The sequence below is a fragment of the Jaculus jaculus genome, chromosome 15 (genome assembly GCF_020740685.1).
Source record: "Jaculus jaculus isolate mJacJac1 chromosome 15, mJacJac1.mat.Y.cur, whole genome shotgun sequence".
Classification (NCBI taxonomy): Eukaryota; Metazoa; Chordata; class Mammalia; order Rodentia; family Dipodidae; genus Jaculus; species Jaculus jaculus.
Window position 1 is genome coordinate 17,308,965 of NC_059116.1, and position 25,762 is coordinate 17,334,726.

The 25,762-nt window shown below is 39.7% G+C and overlaps 1 protein-coding gene and 1 non-coding gene across 2 annotated transcripts in view; one reads left to right on the plus strand and one right to left on the minus strand.

The window, feature by feature from the left end:
- The window catches only part of Znf407 (zinc finger protein 407), a 416,446-nt gene that overhangs the window by 229,535 nt on the left and 161,149 nt on the right, over positions 1 to 25,762 (plus strand). The window contains exon 5 of the mRNA XM_004654819.2: positions 23,835 to 24,001. Coding sequence (XP_004654876.2) covers positions 23,835 to 24,001 — 167 coding nt within the window. The remainder of the gene's footprint in view (positions 1 to 23,834; positions 24,002 to 25,762) is intronic.
- Positions 17,065 to 17,195, minus strand: LOC123455201. The gene has a single exon (XR_006633748.1). It is a non-coding gene; the product is annotated as a small nucleolar RNA SNORA3/SNORA45 family (small nucleolar RNA).

Genomic DNA, 25,762 nt, shown 5'->3' on the forward strand with positions numbered 1-25,762 from the left:
AGGCTAAAGCTCTCATTATTTTTAAATGATTTAAGAACGGGTAAAGATCTTACAGCTTATACCGCAGCTCTAATAGTTCTCTGCTTACTGCCTTGTAATAAGAGTATTAAAGACAGATGGGCAAGGCCGATTTAAACCAATTACAGTGTTTCATATGCACCCATGGCGATGGGTATCTATAGTCACATCAGATGCTAACACTGGACGTGTTTCAGATGACTGAAACAGCACTGTGAGTTGAGAATAATTTGTTTCTTCCTGCTAATTTTGGGGCGAAAACTCACAACTCTGGATTATACTTAGTAGCTCTTGAGATACTTTATATTCCTCAGTATTGATTATACATATTTCAAACATCCTTAACTTGCTATTATACCAAAATAAAACAATTTATTTCAATTCTTTCAAGTTACTGAGCACCTGTTAAGTGCCAGGCAGTGAGCAGGGTGCTGTGGCAGACCAATTCTTACTGAATATGTTTCATGGTAGTTATTTAGATTCCTGTGATAGGAAGTAGGTAGTAAGTTCTGGAAAAGCAAATAAATCATTGTTAGTTTGAAAAATAGAATTTTTTAATTCTCATGTAGAAACCTCTAAGAAGGTTAATTTGCCTTACAGTAATGACAAACTTTTGAATATAAAAAAGTTTAAGTTCACAAAATAGCTTGCATTCTTTTCAAGCATAATGAACTGAAGACGTAAGTCCTTCTGTCCATATAGTTTTGTTCCTTAATTACATTTTCTCATATTTAATGTTGGTAGCAAATATAGATGATGTCTTCTTGTATAGTCATTAGTTTCCTTGGTATTATATTAGTAGAGAAGTTGTTATTCCCCCTTCTTCCCTTTTCCTCATTTCAATTTTTCTCATAGGCAGCAGAAATAATAAAACAGTTTTTACTCTTTAACAGGTACACAAATGCTATCTTTTTTTAAAAAAAATATTTATTTATTTATTTATTTGAGAGCAACAGACACAGAGAGAAAGACAGATAGAGGGAGAGAGAGAGAATGGGTGCGCCAGGCTTCTAGCCTCTGCAAACGAACTCCAGATGCGTGCGCCCCCTTGTGCATCTGCCTAACGTGGGACCTGGGGAACCGAGCCTCGAACCGGGGTCCTTAGGCTTCACAGGCAAGCGCTTAACCGCTAAGCCATCTCTCCAGCCTACAAATGCTATCTTTTAATGTAAAGAATTCTTTTCTACTTTTAATGCTCAAAAACAAAACCTGCACAGGTACCAGAAACCCTGTAGCACTGGTTTTACTTTTGTCTTTCTTTGTCCTCTTCTTACCTCTTGTTCTTGCAGTGGCTATCTTCACACCCAGCTGATCGGTTCCACAAAAATGGGCCTTGCCTGAGCTTTTAGCATCGTTGAATGACATGGCTCACTTACTCTCATCAGTCTTGGAGAGAACAGGCACATGTTTCTCTGTTGCTTTCCTGTGGACCCACGTGAGAACTATCAAGTGATCATTGCTTCAGAAAGCAGAGGATCGAAGTACGCCGCTACTTTGACTCTTGTTCTGTGGCCTTCCACTTGTCTTTCTTAATCTCAATTTTTGTACTAGGTCTTTCAAAATCACCAAGCATAGGGTACTATAAAGATATAATAAATAACTATGTACCCACACAAGAAAGCAGAAAAGGAAAACCCAGATATGTAAAAGATTTCAAACCTCTGTACATTTCCCCACTGGTTCCATTTCATCTTTTATAAATAATGTCCTTATATGAACAACAAGATGTGTTATTAATGGTCTCCAAGAAGAGCAAGTTATTTGTCACAGTAACTTTTGACCTGTTTAATATGTACTTAAGCTGTGTAGTGGAGCTTTTATTGTACTCCACAGTCTACAGCTATGAAGTGTGGTACATAATAAAATAAAAGCAATAATGTTGATATTTCTGAGGGATCCATCAGGCCTGACCTGAAGCAGCATTTTTCATCTGGTTTGTCTGGGTATGAATGTTTGAAACTTATAGCTGAAATTACTAGAAACAATATCATGTCTGTGATTTCCAGTTGTTTACCACCATAAGTTCCCTCACCACTTGTCATTCTCAAACCTATTCCTATGACAGTTCATTAGTGCTGGTGTCAAGGAACAAATGAAAAGGACAAGCTGCATTGGGGTTGTAGGCAGTACGACATTTTAAGCTAAATGTTTATAGGCTCCTCTGGAAGGAGACAGGATCACAGGAGCCATTTTTAGATAAATGCGGACTTTATGCATGTTTTACAAAGTCATTAATTTGGCTGGAGCTGGATTTTGTAAGGAAGCAGGAAGGTGATTAAAAGAAAGTCAACAGCTTTTTAGTAGAAGGGTGTAGGGTGGCTTTGACTGCATTGTTCTGAGAATGTGGGTGATTCAAGTCCAAGAACATGAACTTTTGAATCTGAGAATAGAACAATTACTACTTTGAAATACAAATTATGTGTGTACTTGTCTTTCTCTCTGTCAGATACAACATACGTTGAGGATGAGACCTCTGTATGTCTTGGTCTTCCCAGGATAGGCTGCAGAGTCTGGCCTAAAAGTAAAGGCTTACTTCACACGTGAATAGTGGAGCACCTGAGCTGTTATCCAGCCAGCAACCTCTAAGCAGTATGGACCTGCAAAAGCGAGAAACATGATTTCTTTATATTAGAGTTACGAGGCTTAGTAATGCCCATTTGAGATTATTGACAGTTTTATCCTCTTTGATTATTTTTTTTCTTATTCCATGGAAATTTACCTGTCTTGATCACTAACTACTTTAAATGTTTTCATTTGTATGGAATTCATCTGCCTGTATGAGCTGGGAAGTATATACTTATGATTAGAAAAGTAAGCTTCTCCCAGGATTCCTTGTAAGTGTTTTTACCAAACTGCAGAACCTCAGCCCTGTTAGTACTATTGTTATTAGGGCTGAGACAGCTGGAAAGTTGAATCCTCCATTTTTAGCAGGCTCATAGTGTTTATACAGATACACATATGTGTATTTTTACTGACAGTTCTATGGGCTGCCAGAAGTATGTTTCAGGCTCTGCTTTCAGTTTGTTGACTCTGCAAAGAAGTCAAAGAAGAAGGTAATCAGTGGCATATGACTTCTCTCATTTAGATTATTTATTTATTTATTTATTTGACAGAGAGGGAAAGGGAGAGGGGAGGGGGGCGAGAGGGGAAGAGAGGGAAGAGGGCACACCAGGGCATCCAGACACTGCAAAGGAACTACAGACACATGTGCTACCTTGTTCACCTGGCTTACGTGGGTGCTGGAAAATTGAACCTAGGCCTTTTGGCTTTGCAGGCAAGTGCCTTAACTGCTAAGCCATCTCTCCAGCCCGACATATAACTTCTAAAACATTTCTTCTCATGCCATGCTTTTATAAGATTGTGCTAAATCATTTCTATTTTACTTGTGGATGGCAGCTGTGAATATAATGATAGATGATGAATGCTGTATTTTCTCTTGCTTCCTTTTTAATTGTATAGATCAAACCATTAGCTCAACTTACACAGTGATAGTTTGGAATTATTTCAGAAGTGTTACTACAAACATGTACACATGAAAAGTCCTAAAAGGACTTACCCTTCATTATATGTCTCAGAAGCAATCCCCTGTCCATGTCTCTCATGTCTAGAATTCTGGGATTGGAAACTGATTGGACCTCCAACAAGTACTCTGATGTTAATCAGTCTGGTGTGCAAGACAGAAAAGCTGATAGTCTGAAATTGCACTTTAAACTAAGACAGACTGTCAGTCTTTAGGAATGGTGGGGAATGGCCTATTTATGTAATCAGATACTAAACCTGGGAGGAAGCTGTCAGGCACATTCTTGTTGTGCAAGTAGCAGGCAAACTGTGTTTTATCTGACAGACAGTGTGTAAATCTGTCCATGCAAAAATCCAAATGTTTAGTTTGCTTCTAGTTATGGTAATAATCTACTTATTTTTGTCTGCTCTAGTAGTGACATCACTTAACTGCAGACAGGCACAGAGGAGGCTCTGCTAGTGTCAGTCATTCATGTTGTGATGGGCAGGGAGGCTCAGAGGAACTCACTCGGCGTTTGCTTTCACCTGGAGCAACAGACAACATGCTCTGGACACAAATAACTTGATTTAGCTTGGCTATCTATAACTGCAGAAAATGGACACATTATATCATGTCTAACTATAGCTACTAAAAATGCGTTGACTATCATGTCAATAACCATTGAAAAATTGTATTCAAAAGCAGGATGTTATTTAAGATGCCTCTATTTGATTCAACTATATGGATAATACAGTATCTCTGTAGATAAAGTTATTTCACTGCCTTTTATATGTGTATTACATACAATACCTTTTCCTTTTTTATTTAAAAAATTTTTTTTGTTCATTCTTATTTATTTATTTATTTGAGAGCAACAAGGAGAGAGAGGGAGGAAGGGAGGGCGAGGGGGGGGGGGGAGAATGGGCAAGCCAGGGCTTCTAGCCATTGCAAATGAACTCCTGATGCGCTCGCCCCCTTGTGCATCTGGCTAATATGGGTCCTGGGGAACCGAGCCTCAAACTGGGGTCCTTAGGCTTCACAGGCAAGCGCTTAACCGGTAAGCCATCTCTCCAGACCATCCTTTTTTTTTTTTTTTTTTTTTTTTTGGAGGTAGGGTCTCATTCTAATCTAGGCTGACCTGGAATTCACTATGTAATCTCAGGCTGGCCTCAAACTCTTAGTGATCCACCTATGTCTGCCCTCCAAGTGCTGGGATTAAAGGCATGTGTTACTACACCCAGCCCTTTCATTTTTTTAACTTTTAAAATGCATTTCACCTTATTATTTCCTTACTGTGAATAGTGATATGTTGATGAATGCAGACATTTAAGATTCTGTCAATTGAGTCCTCTTAAGAGTAAGTTGAAGTTTTTCTAAAACTATTTCTAAAACCATGCATCGGGCTGGAGAGGTGGGTTAGCAGTTAAGCACTTGCCTGTGAAGCCTAAGGACCCCAGTTCAAGGCTCAATTTCCCAGGACCCATGTTAGCCAGATGCACAAGGGGGTGCAAGCATCTGGAGTTCATTTGCAGTGCCTGGAGGCCCTGGCGTGCCCATTCTCTCTCTCTTTTTCTGCTTCTTTCTCTCTCTGTTGTTCTCAAATACATACATACATACATACATACATACATACATACATACATAAATAAAAAAAATACATAATCTATTCTATCACTACCCACTCCTCTGCTTTCCTTTGTACCCTTTCCACCTAATCCCTTCTTTCTAACTAGTCCCTGTTCTATTTTGATGTCATTTCTTTTCAACCCACATATGTAATTCTTGTAAAGGCAGAGACCATCAATGTGAGGTTATAAATGCAACTGCCACTTTGTGTGTGGAAAACAGTATTCCAAAGCACTCCTCCCCGTCCTTTGGTTCTTACATTCTTCCACCATATCTTCGACAGTGGTCTCTGAGCCTCCGAGGCAGACATCTCATTTAGTGTAAACACTCATCTGTTAGTTCTTCTCAGCATTGGGATGGAGGAGTCTTCAGTCTCTCAGTAGTCAAAGCCATGTGAAAAACAAGCTTCTCTCACAAAATGTGACAGGAGCTTTGATACATGGGTATAAACATAAGCATTTAAAGGGGTGAAATTAACAGGTTTGACAAGGAGTTTTTTATTTTAAATTCTTTCATATCACAGAGGTAAGTATGAATCTTTTCACATTGGTGTTTGATGAGGGAGTGAAGTTTTCTATGATTTTAAACATATACATTTTATTAGTTACTAATTTGAATACTATTTTCTTTGATACTCCCTGGATATAATCTTAACTTTAGAAATCTTAAAAATTTCCGTAAGATAGTATTATTTTATGTGCCTTTAAGATCTTCATTTTAACTTGCTAATTTTCCTTTTTATCTTGTCCATGATATTAATTCCTAGTCATACCTGTCTCAACTTTTGTAAAACTCAACCAGCTAAAAGACATATTTACCTTACTATAATTACAATGTATTTTTCCTTTCTTGTTCCCAGAGGGAATTTTCCCAGTTATCTTTTTACCTTTTTATTTTTATTTTTTTCTTGATGTAGGGTTACATTCTAGCCCAGGCTAACCTGAAACAGGCTGGCTTCGAACTCATAGCAATCCTTCAACCTCTCCCTCCCAAGTGCTGGGCTTAAAGTTGTGTACCTCCATACCTTGTTCCAATTGTCTTTTACCTGGGCTTTTATTGGTAATTTGTATCCCTTCATCCTTTATTTCACATTATTTTTGGAAAACAATAGATACAAGTGATTATGATCAATCTGTTTATTTTGCCAAATATCAAATAACTGGAGATACACAACAAAAGTCCCAAGATCCTGTTTGAGGTAATTGGTATACATGAGGACAGGTGTCTCTTCTGTCTCTCACCAACTTTAATTTTTGTCTCAGAAGAATGCTATTTGAATGTCATCCTGTAAACTACATTGGAATGTTTCATTTATTTACATTTATCTTCTGGTTCAATAAACTAATTATTCATGTAGACTTCATGCTTAAAAGACAATAAAACCATTCAACTTTTCCAATTGCAACCATCTTTTGTTAGGGAAACTTGAGATTAAAGGAGTCAAGTCTAAAAGTCCCCGTCCCCCCCCCCCCCCCAAGATCACAGCAGTTCTCTGGTTGGTTGTCTGTTTCTCTGTATTTTACTTGACAAGTTTTCAGTTCGACATTGTTCAACATCTACTAACCCTGGGCAAGTTTATGGTGTGGTGATAACCCTTCTCATATCTGAATATCTGGTTTTAGAGTGTTACAAAGTGATATATTACAACATAATTTGATTTTTTGGGGGAGCAGGGGTTAATGATGTTTGGGATGGAATATGGGCCCTCACACTTGCTCAATATGTGCCCTGCCACTGAGTTACACCTAAGCTGTGACACGAAGCTTTTGCTTGTTTGAGTTTTTGTCCTCCTCAACCAATTAAAGACCAGAGAGATATTCAGGCTGCAGTCAGTCTCCTGAAAGTTGTGTTCCAGGATATTACTAAACTACTGCCATTGGTACTCTTGTAGGTGCAAAGGGCAGAGTTGCTTTCCATCAGCGTGTGTTTTGCTTGGTGCCCAGCAGGTACTTCGATTCACTTCTCCTCAGTACCTTCTTTGCCCAAGAACCATAGCTTCTGCGGCATGCCTTCTCAGGTCTGGGGTTTGTACTACATGTTGTTAGGGGTCTTAATTGAGCATAAAACTAGAAGAGATCTCAGTTGTACAGTTTTTTTTGGGGGTGGGGTAGGGCAGGGTTCAAGGTAGGGTCTCACTGTAGCCCAGGCTGACCTGGAATTCACTATGTAGTCCAACAGGGTGACTTCGAACTCACATAGCTCCTCTTACCTCAGCCTCCCGAGGGAGTGCTGGGATAAAGCCATGTGCCACCACACCTGGCTCAGTTGTAAAGTTTTATTACTGAGTTGTAGTTTGGAGATAATTTCTGACTTGACTGACCAGTGTAGAAATTGAGGTGGAAAAATGAACAAGCCACCCATATCACACAGATTTGGTGCAGTTGTGGAAATCTGCAGTACTCCTGTGATGGCAGTTCATTCCAGCATCTGTTTTTCTGAGATGTCATTAGGAGTGGAATTCATCGAATCACTTATACCATAATTTTAATCCTTAATAAAGTTTAGGTATATAAAAGTAGTAAATTATATGGAGTTTTTAAATCCACTCTTTTCCTGTCCTTTCTATGGCATAGATACTCCAAAGGATACGAAAATTTAAAAATTAATACAAATTTCCTTGAATTACTTAGAATCTTTCATAGAATACACATACACGAGGGTGGAGAAAATCAAAGTAAACTTATGAGAGACTATACTGTATCAATTTGTGAGTGGCAATAAAGGTAATGTTCCTCTGGAGAATTGACATGTAAAATGAAGACAGACCTCAGTGAGAGTACATCCAGTCTGCAGAGTCTGGTGAGATTGTACTTGAGTACCTCGAGTCGTGTGACTGTCATCTTGTGTTTTCTTGCCACAAACAGATTCTCTGTAGCCAACACTGTCTTGCAACTCACTGTTACCATTATGGCAAGAGGACATGACACCCAGGGACCCTGCGTTCTGTGAGCACACAAGTGCTGTGTTCTGTTCAAGACAGCCAGCTAGGTACATAACACACGTCCACTGACATCTGGCCCTGCTGTTATTTTCATTGCTGTCTTTACTTAGGGCCAAAACAATTGTTATTTCCTTAGGAAAAAATAATTGCCTGGTCTTTAATTAACTTTATTTATTTATTTATTTATTTATTTATTTATTTGAGAGCGACAGACACAGAGAGAAAGACAGATAGAGGGAGAGAGAGAGAATGGGCGCGCCAGGGCTTCCAGCCTCTGCAAACGAACTCCAGACACGTGCGCCCCCTTGTGCATCTGGCTAACATGGGACCTGGGGAACCAAGCCTCGAACCGGGGTCCTTAGGCTTCACAGGCAAGCGCTTAACTGCTAAGCCATCTCTCCAGCCCTTTAATTAACTTTTGTTAAAAATACTTTAATTTAAATATTGTACAGCTAGGTAGATTTGCTTTATTTTTATCATAAATCCCAAACTTGCAAGGTATTGGGATGTGTTATTTTTTCTCTACTTTTTTGGGCTGGAGAGATGGCTCAGTAGTTAAGGCACCTACCTGCCTGCTAAGCCTAAGGACCCTGGTTGTATTCCTCAGGACCCATGTAAGCCAGATGCACAAGGTGGTGCATTTGCCTGGAGTTTGTTTGCAATGGATAGAGGCCCTGGCATACCCATTCTCCCTTTCCCTCTCACTGTCTCAAATAAATAAAATATTTTAAGTCTCTTTCTTTCCTTTTGCTGTTAACTTCCTCTGGTACCTTCAGTAAATTCTGTGTTTTAGCTTCCCTCACATGAGACTTAGTGCCCAGCACAAATATACTTTGTCACTTCTATCCTCCCAGTTAGCTTTGCTTGTGCACTTAATTATATTGGAAAGAACTTTAGTTTAATATTTTGAATGCTATAAGGCATATAATAACCGGTTAATATTCCCATGGTCTTCTGTTTGAGGTGCTAAACATGGAAAAATTAGTGTAAATGATCTATATGCAGTGTTTATAGATATCTATATGAATTTATCTTTTAAATTTTTTTTTTAACTTTTCTTTATTTGAGAAGCAACAGAGAGAGAGAGAAAGAGGCAGATAGAGAGAGAGAGAATGGGCATGCTAGGGCCTCCAGCCATTGCAAACGAACTCCAGATGCGTGCGCCCCCTTGTGCATCTGGCTAATGTGGGTCCTGGGGAACTGAGCCTTGAACCTGGGTCCTACAGGCAAGCGCTTAACCGCCAAGCCATCTCTCCAGCCCTGATTTATCTTTTTTTTAAATTAATTAATTAATTTATTTATTTGAGAGCGATAGACACAGAGAGAAAGATAGAGGGAGAGAGTGAGAACGGGCGCGCCAGGGTTTCCAGCCTCTGCAAACGAACTCCAGACGCGTGCGCCCGCTTGTGCATCTGGCTAACGTGGGACCTGGGGAACCGAGCCTTGAACCGGGGTCCTTAGGTTTCACAGGCAAGCGCTTAACCGCTAAGCCATCTCTCCAGCCCTGATTTATCTTTTATCATAGTTTGTAATATAGGATTGTGGTGGTTTGAATCTGGTGTGCCCATAAGGTTAGGTGTTCTGAACGCTAAGTTCCCAGCTGATGGAGATTTTGAAATTAACACCTCCTGTAGGCAGTGTATTGTTGGTGGCGGGCTTATGGGTGTTACAGCCAGTTTACCCTTGCCAGAGTTTGGCACTCTCCTGTTGCTGTTGTTTACCTTATGTTGGCCAGGGTGTGATGTCCACCTTCTGTGTATGTCATCATTTTCTTTGCCATCATGAACCTTCCCCCTCGAGTCTGTAAGCCAAAATAAACCTTTTTTTTTCCCTCATAAGCTGCTCTTGGTCAGATAATTTTTCCCAGCAATGTGAACTTGACTGCTACATGGATAAATAGGTGAAATCTGCAAATCAATTTTATGAAAACAACTCACAGTTGCAGATACCCAATTTACATTAAGTTGCTCTTTTATTTTGGAAGGAAACTAAGTTAATATGCAATTAGTTTGCACTCCATTTAAGTGATTTTCCCAGCCGGGCGTGGTGGCACACGCCTTTAATCCCAGCACTTGGGAGGCAGAGGTAGGAGGATTGCCGTGAGTTCGAGGCCACCCTGAGACTCCATAGTGAATTCCAGGTCAGCCTGGGCTACAGTGAGACCCTATCTCGAAAAACCAAAAAAAAAAAATTTTCCCTATCCATTCATCCTCAAATGTGTATCTATCCACATATATATGTGTTCTTTAATTGTACTCAGAGTTTATACTGGAAGTAAACTCATCTCCATTGCACAGTGGAGGAAAGTATCATATACAATGAGGTGGTGGCTAGTTTCCTCTTTAGTAATTCATCTCAGGAGGAAAACAAGGATAACTTTAAAACCCTAAAAACTTACTTTTATGCTATTACAATCTTTGCATTTCCCTCAAATTTATGATTTAGAAAGGAGCAAACCAAATCTCTCCCTTATGATATGTGGATGTGTATGTCAGAACATTGTGACTGAAATAAAGCAGGCTGCGTTCCATAGAGGGTTATTTAGTGACTACATTGTATTGGGCTACCAAAATAGAAGAGTGTCTTGGGGCTGCTCCAGCACAAGGACGCCCCAGGACGTTTACTCTGAAAGTGGACTGTAACTGCTGTGTGCTGGGTGAGGTCTCAGAAATGCTCAATTTTGTCCTGAACTCTGAGGGCACTGGGCAGTCCATCTCAGCTCTTCCAACCAGTTTTCCCTTGAGCTCAGATAGTTTCTTAGCTCATTCTGACATGGTAAAGGGCAAAGGTTGTGACAGAGGCCCAGGTAATGACATTTCAAAGTTTAGAAAAGCTGTTCTTCCTCACTCCGTATATCACACAGTCATCATCAGAGAGGTTATGTTGGCCAGTGTATTCAAGCTTAGAAAAAGTTATCACAATATTCACAGGAAGTAAATTATTAGGAAAAGTTACATACAAAGTTTGGTAGTCTCATAAGACACAGGTCTGTGCAAAGATTCAGTATTACAAATGTAGTATTTTTTAGAGAAAGTATGTGTACATTGGTCTGTACACACACACACACACACACACACACACACTTTTTCAGTTTATATGTTAAAATTGTTTAAGTAGAAATACTACTTACAGTGTTTGAAATTTAATTTTCTGCATATTTGAATCTTATGTGAAGGCACATTTTCAGTAGTGGCGGTCAGTGTCCTTTATCTAAGGTACAAAGATCAGAGTAGAGAACATTGGTGTCAGGACTTGCTTTCTAGCAGGGCTGTTGTACCAGCAGTTTTCCATCTCATACATTGTGGATCTGATTTAGAGTATTCGTGATCCCCTTTTTAGCTGATTCATTCCGTTCGTAAAACTACCATACTTTAAATATAAAACAGGTCTTCATGGATGAGTTGGAGGTAGTAGGAATTGTTGGCAAATAACTATAATTTTCTTGTTGTTTCTGTTTCCAACATTTGTGAAACAAGCAATTCTGCTTTCCTATGTACTAGACACCAAGAATCTATAGAATGTGATGTAAATTCAGGTTTCCTGTGAGTAATAGCTTCAGAAGTTTTACCGCACATGAAACTTGCATTGTCTTCCTGAAGCTAGAGGGCGGCTGCAGCTCCTCTCAGCTCAACTGCTCCTCCCAGCAGCGCGCTCCACTCTTCTCAGATCTCTCTGAACCTGTGTTCTGCAGGGAACTGACTTCACAGCAAGGATCAGGCTTCTTATTAGCAAGTGGATACTCGAATCATTTATTCTGTGTAGCTGTATGTTTTTCTGAGCTATTCATTTGTGATATTAAAATTTTAGGACTGCAGCGATTGCTAAGCGATTGGGGTGCTTGCCTGCAAAGCCTAAGGGCCCATTTTCTACTCTCCAGGTCTTATGTAAGCCAGAAGCTCAAGATGATGCAAGTGCTCAAAAGGTGGTGCACATGTCTGGAGTTTGATTACAGTGGCTGGAGATCTTTTGCTCTCATTCTCTCTTCCTCCTTCATCCCTTGTTCCCTCTTTCTCTCAAATAAATAAAATAATATTTTTAAAAAATTTATAGAGCAGTAATCAAACATTTTCTTTTCTTTTTTATTGTTTTTTTGAGGTAGGGTCTCACTCTGGCTCAGGCTGACCTGGAATTCACTATGGAGTCTCGGGGTGGCCTTGAACTCACGGCGATCCTCCTACCTCTGCCTCCCAAGTGCTGGGATTAAAGGCACGCGCCACCACTCCCAGCTCGAACATTTTCTTATTATGTTATTATAGCATTATTAAATGACATCCTCACCTTTTTACAAAATGAGTTGTGCCTATGATAAGCTGTTAGAATTGAGACAGGTCTTATTTCTAGAACTCATTAATATATTGCATCTGTTTTCTATAAAATTTCAAAGAAAAAATGTTCCCATATTTGATTTTTTTTAACTTTTTAAAAGTTTTATTTATTTATTTGAGAGGGTGATAGAGAAAGAGAATGGGTACACCAGGGCCTCCAGCCACTGCAAACGGACATCAGACACATGCGCCCCCTTGTGCATCTGGCTTATGTGGGTCCTGGGGAATCAAACTGAGGTTCTTTAGCTTTGCAGGCAAACACCTTAACCACTAAACCATCTCTCCAGCCCCCCCCCCAATTTGATTTTGAAGGGGATTTTTTATTCATGCATTTCTGCTTTCTGTAAATCTGTTTTCAACCTTTATTAGCCAAATCCGTCTGAGTTACATTTTGTAATTTATTCTAATGTAGTAGTAACTTGCCATGTTAAAATAGTGTCATCAGGCTGGGTTTGGTGGCTCACGTCTTTATCCCTGCACTCTGTAGGCTGAAGTAGGAGGATCAAGAGTTCCAGGCCACCTGGGCTAGCACAGCAAGACTGTGTCCACAAAAGAAAATGAGGTAGTGTAATCATGAAACATTTCTCCATTGGCATGCAGATGTTCCTGGTCAGCTATTTGAACTGACATTCTTGTAGCACATGTAGGTTCATACCTAGAAGTATGGGAGAATTCACTTTAGGTATGTGTTCTTTGGATGTTTCTACATTACTTAGAGTAGATAGCCAGTTGAAACCAGCCTAATTCCTAGGTAGGTTTTCTTGACCTGTATGCAGTGCATGCATACAATTCTTTTTGGTCATTGTCACCTTTTAAAACCAAAGGTTCATTTCATTCTTTGTAAAATAAATAACAAGTAATTGTGAAAAGTAAACATAGAAAAGAGATAGAAAGTGGAAATCAAAAGAAAAAAGACAAAACAGTGAGAAGAAATATTGCCTGCTCTTTTATGTCTGTTCAAGCCACACTCCTAACCTGGCTATGAGAACCGCAGGAGCTGATCTCTATTTCTCTGCCCTGGGCAGTACATTTTCTACCCCAGTCAGGTGACTGTCTCATTGCCTACATGGGTCACCCACTGCCTTTCCTGAGTTCTGACCCTCCTCTTCTTTTCACTACATTTTCATTTTGGATGTCTCCTTCAGACTTACCTGAAGCCCCACAGTACACACAGAGCTTTTCCACTTACTTTCCCTCTGTCTTCATCAATAGGAAAAACTAACATCTTTTAAAACTTCCCTATAATGTCCCTCAGAGCATGTTCTCATTATTTCCCTGCCATTACTGTTGATCATTGAGTCATAGGCTCCCTTTGGGGAGGAATGCATGTCTTTTATTTATTGATAGGTTTATACACAGGATGGGTCAGTTCCAGACACAGAGTGTATCTTAATCCTCTTTTATTGATGGATTGATTGTTGTAAAGTCTACAATGATAGTGACTTGGAAATTGTTAGGAATGTTTTGTGAATGGGCAGAGTACAAGTTAATGGGGCATGTTGGATGAAGTTGTAGAAAAGGATCTACTTGCATCTTGTTATTTCAGTTGAAATTGTGTATATCAGTAAGAATAGTGACTTAAATTTATCTTTATACATTCTTTAACAATTAATCTTTAGTTCCATGTTTATAACTATAGTCTTAGCCTTCTTTACATGAATCCAGTGTTTTCATAACTTAACATGAACCCATAATATTTTATTGAGCCCAGACTAAAGAACCATGACTTTGCAATGCATGTCTTGTTCTCAAGGACTTCTGCATTTATTTAAAGGATTTGCACTTCCCAGGCCTCCAGCCCATGACACAGTTAGAAGATAGTGTTTACAGCAAGGGAGTGGCAGCCTGTGCCTCGAATGTGTTTCCTGTGTACTGCAATTCCTTCCACTTGTTGTTTTCCACTTGTTCCACTTGTTGTTGCTAGCCTGAAAAGCCTTTCCAGAATGGTAAACTAGTTGAGGAATGACAGCTTTCAGATACTGACAGCAGTGCTCATGGGCCTTAGTTTGCAACCTCAGTGATCAGGTTGTTGTCTTTGAGGCCGCAGAGGTGGGAGTGAGCATTTGTAGTGGTGAAGTTCGGAGAGACAGCCTGTCACTTAAGCAGGGGACTGCCAGAAGACCGCTAACAGCAACACAGACTTGTTTTCCAGTTTAGCTGGAGCCTCACCACACCTGTGTGGTCTTGCACACTCTTGTCTTCACGCTATAGAGATATAGAGTGCTGTGTCAAAAGATCTGGCTCCAAGTTGAAAACATTTACCATCTGGCCCTTCACAAAGTTTTCTAAACCCTGACTTATGCTACTGTCCCTGTTGAGTACTAAGATGGAACATATGGTATAGTGGGGAAAATCCAAGTTAAAATATGTGATGGTTTTAGTTAGACTAGAGATTATGATCTCCTTGACAGAGGATTTTTTTCATAGGAATGAATTTGAAGGATGAATTCCAGTCATACAGGACACAGCCTTGGGAATCTTTGAATGTGGGCTATAAAATGAGTTCTCACAATTGGTAGTCTTCAGATGCATCCCAGGGTTACTTGCTTAAAAGTCCTCCTAGAAGTGGCTTTAACAAAAAGCTTCCCAACTCCAGAATTGAATTGAAAGGACCAGGCATACATATTTTTTGCAGCTTTAAAAACCTGAATGTTAAGCTAATGTCAGCTTTGGCATGAGTGAGGTTAACTTTCTTTTCCAACTAGTTATCAAGGATCTACTTCGTTAATTAGGCTAATTATCACCTGCTCAGGGCAAAAATACACTCAGGACTCTTGGCTTTAGTAGCAGGCTCCCTCCTGATCTGTGTAAAAGCCCTCAAGGGAGTTTTTCAAGCTCTCACCTTGAAGCCACACTGAGCTGAATTTAGTAAAGGAAATCTTCCTGACTGGGGCTTTTATAGCTTCTTGATATTAATTATGGTTATGTTTTTATGTACTCTGTAATGGGCATCTCTCAAAATGTAGCCTATTTTAAATACTTTATACATCAGTATTGATATGGAATATTTAGTTTCAGTCAGGACCTTTGCACACACATACACAATATTTTCAAGGCCAGGGCCAATGGTTACCTAGACTTCTCAACACAATTATTGTAAATTATCCATTAATGTGCCTTTGTGATTATTAAATTTAGGGAAACTAGTAATGTGTTTTATTTTCTACATAATTAAAAGCTATATATTTTATTATATGATTCTATAGAACTTTAAAATTTATAGGTAGAAGTAAGAACAGGTTAGTGTGGAATAATGAGATATTTAGTATAGCTTTCATGTTTGTTTCACGTGAACTGTTTTTTGTCTAAAAGCAGTATCATTAAAATCAGTTGTCTGGGCCATAAACGTAAGTGTCTTACAGTTACGGTGCATATAGATAGCAAATGTTATCGTAGCAGCATTCCTTGTCTAGTTTGGTGCGTGTTAGTGCAGTACCTTGTGGGGCGCTTTTTCACTGAAAGATGCTCGTAGGAGCTACGTGAGCGCCGTGCTCGTCCCGGCTGTCTGTCTTGCCTCTTTACGTGTTTCTTTGTTCAAGAAAGTGATCGTCGCTCAGTTGTGCTTGCAGCCTTGCGGAAATTCACGTGGTAACCCTACTGGGCAAAACCTACATCATTTCCATTTTATCACTTAGTGTACCATTATATAATTATTAAATTATAATCATTAAAATGGAGGCTTTTATCCCAAAGAAACTGCCTTGCATTGGTAGTATTTGAATGACTTAAAAATTGTTGAAACATTCACTAGTACATGGAGCTGTTTTGCTAGAAATCTTATAAACCCTGCATTGTTTTCATTGTTCTACATTTTGTCTATTTATAAAGATGACTAATAACTTTCAATTAAATTTTACAAATCTCATTTTTGCAGTAATGATCTAGAGTCTACGAACACCATTTGTGGCAGTTTTAAAAGATAGTGATTGTATAACTTTTTATTACTTTGAAAAAATTTAGCTTTTTTTCAATTTTTTTTTTTTTTTTTTTTTGGTTTGTTTTTGTTTTTCGAGGTAGGTCTCAGGTTGACCTGGAATTCACTACATAGTCTTTGGGTGGCCTCTAGCTCATAGTGACCTCTTACCTCTGCCTCCCAAGTGCTGAGATTAAAAGTGTGCACCACCACGGCCTGCTCTCTTTTCAATTTTTATCCCTAACATGTCCAGTTGTTAGCATGACTACTAGTACATTTTCTTTGAGGTAGGGTCTCACTCTAGCCCAGACGGACTTTTCACTATGTTATTTCATTATCTTGAATTCATAGTGATCCTCTTACCTTGGTTTCCATAGATCTGGGTATAAAGTTGAGTACCACCAAGCCTGGCTTGCATGATTTCTTCTCCTTCTTCGTTCTTTTTCTTTCTCTTTCTCCTTCTTTCACCTTCCTCCTTCTTTCTTCTTCTCCTTCTTCCTCCTTCTCCTTCTTCTTTTCAGTACTTGATAGTATTTAATGAACCTCCTTGTGTAGCTTAAAGCTACCAAGACACAGGCACCCACAACACCCTTTATCTTCTCCTCAGCTCTTCTGCTGAAAAATTTGGCCTTCACGATGACAGGTTGCTTAGGGAGCTTTCCTTTCTTTCCCCAGAACTTTGTAGAATCCCTAGAAGAAAAAAGAATTTACAATATACCATAGCCTGTATATCCTGGGAGGGTAATTTTTCTGATCTGGGCACTAACAGGAGCACCAACTGCCCCTACCAGTGAATCAAGACCAGCAGATCCTCTCTGAGAACTCTAGCACATCAGGAAAAGCACCATGTTAGGATATGACTCTAATCATGGCTTACATGACTTCCTACCTTGATAAGATTGCTCCAAGGATTCATGTCGTGGATATATGAAATATAGTTCAATTATTTGATTAATATGAATATGAAATATAAAACTTGAGAAGCGAATGGAGCACTTTGGAGGATGGTACCTTCAGATACTTCTTTTAATGAGCAACAGAAGTTGTATCTGTAGCTATACGGCACCACAGTCGGCTCCCTTGCTCTTCCCACCTCTGAGATAAGTAGTGCCAAGTCTGGAGGGAATGCATAGTTTTGCATATGAGCATCATAGGTTTATTGTATGTATGTATGTATGTATTGGGTTTTTTTTATATTTTTAAAAATTTTTTATTTATTTATTTGAGAGCGACAGACACAGAGAGAAAGACAGATAGAGGGAGAGAGAGAGAATTGGCGCGCCAGGGCTTCCAGCCTCTGCAAACGAACTCCAAACGCGTGTGCCCCCTTGTGCATCTGGGACCTGGGGAACCGAGCCTCGAACCAGGGTCCTTAGGCTTCACAGGCAAGCGCTTAACCGCTAAGCCATCTCTCCAGCCCTGTATTGGTTTTTTGAGTTAGGGTCTCACTTTAACCTAGGCTGACCTAGAATTTACTATGGGGCCTCAGGGTGGCTGCAAGCTCCCACAATCCTCCTACCTCTGCCTCCCAGTGCTGGGATTAAAGGCGCACGCCACCACGCCTGGCTCATATGTTTATATTTTAAAAATCAGTAATAAAGCAGATTTTTGAATCCCTTTATTTTTGTGTGTAAGAGAGATATGTGTTGATTTTTAACTTTATAATAAATAAAATGAACAGTCTGCAAATCAGTTTTTAAGTATTTTAATATAGCATTAGATATAAAACCTGAGAGAAATGAATATAAAATTTCCTTTTATGATACTTTTCTTGTAATATGGAAATCAAAAGCTCTATAAGCCGGCCTTGGTGGCTGCAGTGAGACCCTACCTCAAAAAAAAAAAAGAAACTTATATAAGTAACTGAAAACACAGATTATGTACACTTTGATATAACTTTACTGCTGTTTATTCACTCAGAAGCAGCAAATGTTCTTTGTGTTTGTAAGACCAAAAATATCTCTGAAGATAGCACCATAGACTATATAATGGTTACTCTTAATTCTTCAGCTGAGCTGTGCCTGAGGCCTGGTGGCACCAGGCAAGAACTCATGGCCCTTGTTACTTAGCTGATAATGAGGCTGTTGAGTGTTCTCGCCCGAGTTTTAAACATAGAGTGTGGATTTTATCATCATCATTTTTTCTGTTTCCAATGGAGGGTCTCACTCTAGCTCAGGCTGACCTAGAATTCACTATGTAGTCTCAGGCTGTCCTCGAACTCACTATGTAGTCTCAGGCTAGCCTCAAACTCTTGGCGATCCTCCTACTTCTGCCTCCTGAGTGCTGGGATTAAAGGTGTGCGCCACCACGCCTGGTTAGAGTTTGGATTTTAATCTTGACTTTGCTTATGCAAATCAGAGAAGAGAGGGTCCTTAGCTCATGCTCATCCCCTTGTCCTTTGCTCTGCTTCCTCAGTGTATCAGGCATGGCCCACATTCACTTGTTTTGGCAGGGGTAATAAGAAACCACAGCTTGCCCAAAGGTCACAACCTTTCCCTTCCCCATACTCACAAACCAAAATACTAGAAAAACACAGAATATTATTTAGGAACTCCTGTGTCATTTAGGAACCTTTTGAGTATGATGAACTCTTAATTGACTTCTAGGTTACTGTTATATACATGAAAAAGAGTTTTATTTCTGAAAATTTTAGCGTCACAGGTATCTTGTAACCCCAAAGTGCAACCCATGTGGGCAGGAATGGACAATCCGTATTATGTTTCACACTCTGAGTTCAAACTCTTCCCATCATTCTCCATGTCTGATGACTTAGCTTGCTGGCGAGAAGCCTTACAGCATTTAGATTTATGATTCCTGCGACATGGTTTCTTTTTGAGACATTTTGATTTCTTTCTATATGGTAGATCTGACTACTGAAGCCTAAGGAAAGGTAAAGTGGACACTGTTTTTATTTATAATCTGATGGTATTTGGCATTTTGTACTTTTTAGTAACATTATAAAATATATGTCAAGAAGTCATCATACCTAAGAGAGCTGCCTATGGTATCGAAGCCTGATCTCCTCAGACAGCATGCTGAGGGATCTAGTCCTCATGCCGTCATTGTGCTAATAAGGTCATTTTATTTATTTATTTACTTACTTATTTATTTTTTAATTTTTTTGTTACTTTTTATTTATTTATTTCAGAGTGACAGAAAGAGGCAGATAGAGAGAGAAAGAGAGGATGGGCGCGCCAGGGCCTCCAGCCACTGCAAAGGAACTCCAGATGTGTGCACCCTCTTATGCATCTGGCTAACATGGGTCCTGGGGAATTGAGCCTCGAACCTGGGTCCTTAGGCTTCACAGGCAAGCGCTTAACCACTAAGCCATCTCTCCAGCCCAAGGTCATTTTTTAAATTAATTTCTAAGTGTGTGAAATTGTAAACATTAACTTGAGATGTTCAGAATTCCAAAAGGATCTGAAACCCAAGCAGTAAACCTGTCCATTGTGCACATAACTCCCTGCAGAGAGATGGTCCTACTCTTCCATTGAGCTTGGAATCATGATTTGTGACACACACACAGAGCCAGGCAAGGGGCCAAGACCATGTGCCGGGAGGACCTAGAAGCCCAGCTGTGGTTCTCACTTTCCACACTCTGGTCCTGAAATGATGGCAAAGAATGAGACTTCATTGTAGTTCACTTAGATAGTTGGCCTGAAATTGTTTGTAGAGCCCCAGTAAGCACCAGACCCTTTTGTAGCCTGAAGGAGATTGTGAAGCAGATCTTGTCCCATTTTCCTCTATGCTTCTCTGATTTACCCTTGCAGGTCATAAGCCTCATATGTCTGTCAGTTGCCTTTGTGCTTCCTTCAACTGACTACCTATCTTTACTGGTGGATATTTGTGAGATGGATCTCCTTTTAATAGATTACAAATTGAATTAAGAAAGACATTTTGCATGTCAGGCTATCATAAGCATAGGGCTGGCTTAGTAGTTAAGGCATGTGCCTGCAAAGCCAAAGGACACAGGTTCGAATCCCCAGGACCCACATAAACCAGATACACATGGTGGTGCGTGCATCTGGCGTTTGTTAGTCGGGCATGTTGGCTCACTCCTTTAATCCAAGCACTTGGGAGGCAGTGGTAGGAGGATCACCGTAAGTTCGAGGCCACCCTGAGGAAATAGAGTGAATTCCAGGTCAGCCTAGACTAGAGTGAAACCCTACCTTGAAAAACCAAAAAAAAAAAAAAAAAAAACGAAAGAAAGAAAAGAAATCCATTCATGACATCTACTCTTACTGTCTATAAGTCACAGAGCTTCAGCATGCTCCTATTTGGGGGCCGGGGGTGCCTTCAGGGTTCACTCAGATCTTTATTTCCAACCTCAAGACTTGCACTTCCTGTCACGGGCATCCTCCTTCATGGCTCTGTGTCCGGGTTTCGTCTGCCTATCACCCTCCTCTGGGGAGCCTCTAATCTTCCCTACCCCATTATTGTTTTTTAAAATAAACATATGTGTATATGCACATATACATGTAAATAAAATATATATTTGCAAGGACAGAGTGAGGGAGGAAGAAAGAAAGGGAGGAAACGAGAATGTGAATGCACACTCCTGGGCCTCTTGCTTCTGCAGAGGACTCCAGGCACACCCACTACTTTGTGCTTCTGGCCTTATGTGGATATAAGGGAGCTGAATAGGCTTTGGCAGGTTTTGCAAGCAAGTGCCTTTAACCCCTGATCCATCTTCCCATCCCCACTCTTCTAGTCTGTGTGATATTTTTCATATTTTCTGGCAGTGAATTTATTTTTCTAAATGCTTTTCCTCTCTTTGTGGAAAATAAGTTTCTAAAGCACCTAGTCTGTGTCCCCCACCCCCCACCCAGTCTGCCTCAGCCAAAGTAGGATCTCTTTATAGCCCAGACTGACCTGGAATTCATTATAGTCTCAGGCTGGCCTCGAATTCACAGTATCCTCCTACTTCTGCCTCCCAAGTGCTGGGATTAAAGGCATGCACCACCATGCCTGGCCAGAATTTATTTAAGTTTTGTTTGTTTGTTTGTTTGTTTGATGTAGGATCTTGCTCAAGTTGAGGCTGACCTGGAATTTACTATGTAGTTTCAGGCCTTAAACTCACAGTGATCTTTATATTTCTGCCTCCCTAAGTGCTGAGATCAAGGCATGCCCATCCCCATTCATCCTTTTCCCCCTCCGATTTCTGTATATTCTCCAAGACAGTGTCCATAGAGTCGCAGACGGTCTGGTCTCTCAAGATCCATCCTGAATGCACCCTGCTAGCCTCATAGTTCATGGGCAAGCCTTGGAAATGTACTGTGAGTTCTTTCAGAAGGCCAGAGAGCCAGGTCCTGTTAGAGAATACATTTCTTCACTGACCTGTGACATAAAGACAAATATTTTAGAATATTTGACATAGGCTTTGTGTTTTCCAGGAGATAGTTTACTCATGAGAGGGCTTGGTCTTTCTAAAGGCAGTTTATGTTGGGGATGTTTACAGTCTTCCCATATCACTGGGTGAAGTCACTTCTTGTCATAGAGGGGCTTATTGACCATGTGAGGCTTTCTGGAAATCCAGTGTAGTCAGTCTTAGTTCCTTTGTTATCTAGCTTTTGTCCTTTTAGGACCTGCACTAGCTTTAGCTTAACATTTTTATTATGTATGAATAATAGAGAGCATACAGTGAGGTTTTGTAGATGTAATTTTGTTAAATGTACATCATGGTAGATTTAAAATGGAGGGATTTATTTTGTCATTCATAATGTTGTAATACAGTCTGGTGAAACTATTTGTTAAAGATAGCATCTCCTTAACCTCCTTATTTATTTCTCATAGGAGAAGGTTAGTTCCACAATAAATACATGGAGGAATAAGTAGATAGAGGAATTTGTCTTGGAAATAAGATCCCTGTCATGGTTTTGAGATGCTAAATGCATGAAGACCCGTCAAAGAGATATACGGACATGATATTTTTTTACAGTGCATTTCAAAGTATTTAGTTATGTATGTCATTTTCTAGTACAAGTAAGCAATGATCAAATGATACAGCAATTTCAAAGCCTATGTTAATGGTTGTAAATACAGTGTTTCCTCACATATATTATAGAGAGAAATAAATTGGAAATTTACTATTAATGAAGCACTTAAGACATGCTATGGCATTTCTTAAATATTTAGCAATTTTTACTTTTTCATTATGTGGTGATAACAAGATTTTTATAAAAGGTGAATTATAACTTGATTCATATGGATTTGTGATACTCTGATAGTAAACTAATCCACATTTTACTGAAAGTGGGAAGGTTAGTTATTTGGTGTTTGAGATTCTGTTCTAATGAAGAAAAGAAATTTGTAAAAGTCATAGTTGAAGAATTTATGTGAAAGTATAAACTTTCTGTAGCTTTATGATGATAATTTAAAAATTATTAAATTCTTACATTTTCAATTATACTTACTGGGTAAAGGTATAGCTTTATAGTCAAACCAAGCTATGTGGTCTGTCTCTCTAATGGCATAATGCTTATCAACTCATTAAAATATTATAACTTTAATTATTGGTTTTCATTTGATTGTTCATTATCCTGAATTAATTACGCGAATACTGATGTTCACATAGACTGCTAAAACCTCCACTATACTAGAAATAAGTTAATATTAGTGATGATTTCATGAATGCTAGTGAGGAGACATGAGATTAACCAGAGGAAGTATGATGATTTTGTTGATGGTTCATATTCCCTTTTTTACTTAGGGCATTAAGAAATTTAATACTGAACTGGGAACTTGAAATTTCATTTTCCTAAAGAAGGACTGACTTGTTATTGTCAAGATATTTTTTTTCATTGCAGGAAATATCTGTGGCGGTTTTTTTTTCCCCCTCAGAGACTTATTTATAAAAACCTGTGGTTATAATGTTTGATTTTTATCCATGAACACTTTTTATGTCTCCATGTCTCAACAATTGAGAGAGACCCTTCATTCAGGAAGCGCTTTGTGGGCTCCCTGTTTCCTCCAGGAGCCTGGTGTCTTGGGGCTGCTGCTGCCTTTCAGAAGTGCAGTTGCGGCTGCCCCAGCCGCCCGCCAGGCAGACAGCAGGGCTTGTCTGAGTGCTTGAGTATGGATAGCATTTCATTTAGCCTTTGCTCTGACAGCCCATGCCCTGGATAAGTGGTGTAGGCCTGTACAGGTGAAATCTATTCTCACTTTTGCCTCAGGGGTGACTGGACTGTAACAGAATTTTTCAAACCCGTTGGGCCCAACCGCAAAGCAGAGAATAAATGGCTGAAGTGCCAGGCCTCGACAGAAAAATCAATGCCTGGTTATACAGACATGACAGACCCGGCCTGCAGTTCTCCTCCCAGAGCCTATGTGTGCGCCACACTCCAGGGCAACCACTGCTCTGTCTGGATCCTGGGATGTAAGCAGATAGGCCAAATTTGCATTCTTTTTCTTTGTGCAGAAAATTTTCATGTGACTTATGTAATAGATGCCTCAGAGAGAAGTGGGCCCTGAACAACCACATGCTTTACGTTGTGTTATCTCTCCTTCATGCAGGAAATTTACATGTCACTTATGTGACAGAAGCTTCACAGAAAAGTGGGCCCTGAACAACCACATGAAGCTCCACACGGGAGAAAAGCCGTTTAAGTGTACCTGGCCCACATGCCACTACTCGTTCCTCACAGCCTCTGCGATGAAAGATCACTACAGGACACACACAGGTGGTCACCTCCCTTCCCAACTGGGGCCTTGATAGGGGAGATGCTGAGGGTTGTGGGATGATGTGCATTGCTTATCTAAATAGTAACCATTGGAAATGATAAGCTTTTTGAGGCTTAAGATTGTTGCAAGTACATATGAAAAGGGTATTATTGCATTCTTTGCTTTACAGTGATTTTCAAAATACCTTGATTGGGATATTTCAGTGTGTGTGTTGTTTGTATGTGCATATATTTTACCAGAATAAGTTTGTATTTGGAAGCTCATGCCAAGTATATGTGTATACATACATATGTCTCCAGAGATAGCTTTTTAGATAAGATCCTATAAGATGTAGGATGGTATGTTGTCCAAGAGAACTGTCCTGTGTTTTGTTGTGGGCATAAATGAAGTACAGTATTTTTGAAGATATCAACTCCTAGATTTAAAAATAAAAACAGTTTACAATCTTCATTACAATCTTCATTGTACAGAGAGACTCATCTGAATTGAGCTACTATGACCCCCCCCCAAAAAAAATGCCCATTTCAAAGCCCACATTCACATAAAGCTTGTTTGCAAGCATTAAAAAGACTGGAGTGGCCAGGCCTGGTGGCGCATACCTTTAATCCCTGCACTCCAGAGACAGAGGTAGGGGGATTGCTGTGAGTTTGAGGGCAGCCTGAGATGACATAGTTAATTCCAGGTCTGCCTGAGCTAGAGTGAGACCCTTCCTTGAAAAAAAAAAGAGAAAAAGAAGAAGGATGGAATGTCGCTGGTAGTGAGTGCGGGAGTGTGGGGTTGAGAGTCTGTCTATGCTGAGCATGGCCCTGAGGATGTGCAGTTAGGCTTGCCTAAATTCATAGTGCACTGATACACTCTTGTGATTTGCTCCGTCTGTGACTTCTTCATTGTCTCAGTACAATGAGGCAAAGACTTCTTGGTAATCTTGTATTTGAGTATGCTTCTCCTGCCACTACAACTCTAGTGCTGTGGACTCTCTGGTGCATATTCTCCTCATGTCACTACAGCTATAGGACTGTGAAGTGCTGCACATTGTTGTGGCCTTCTTTGTGTTCACATCCCTCAGAATATATTTTGTTTCAGGGAAAAATAATAAATTTTAATCAGCATCCCAAAATGTGTTTTTGATTGTCAAAAGTCCTATATTATTGTTAGAAATTATAGGTTAAAAGTTCTTCTGAAGCAGTTTGTAGGAAGTCCAGGCCTCCTTAGCTTCCTTGACAAGGGTGTTGACGATTTAAGGTCTCCAGCCTGCCCTGAGAGATCACTTATATCGAACAGCAGATGAAAAGCCAGTGCAGATGTAATTTATCGTCGGCGTTTCCTTCTAAAGAATAATTGTGGAGACTTGGCTGGATCAATAATATGGATTTTTGTTGTTAGGTCTTGTAGTCTGCACCATAATGAGAGATAGGGGACAGTGGCCGTTTTCTAATAGAAAATAAAGGATTGGTTTCCATGTCTTTCTGCATTTGAATGCAAAGTGGCACACTTGAAACTAATTCAAGGTGTTACTCAAAGAAGTCTTCCATTAAACCTCTGCTATCATATAATTATGACATGCAAAATGAGCCCCTGCTTTGAGTAAAATATTGCATTTAGTTTTTTCCTTAATTTGTATCTCAAAAATATCCTTTACTTGCTGTTCAACAGTCACCCCTCCTCCAGAAAAAGCTAGTAAAAATTGAATTTGAAAACAAATCAAGCCACCAGGGTAAATATGACATACAATGCCTTGGAGACCAGCATCCTAGATAAAA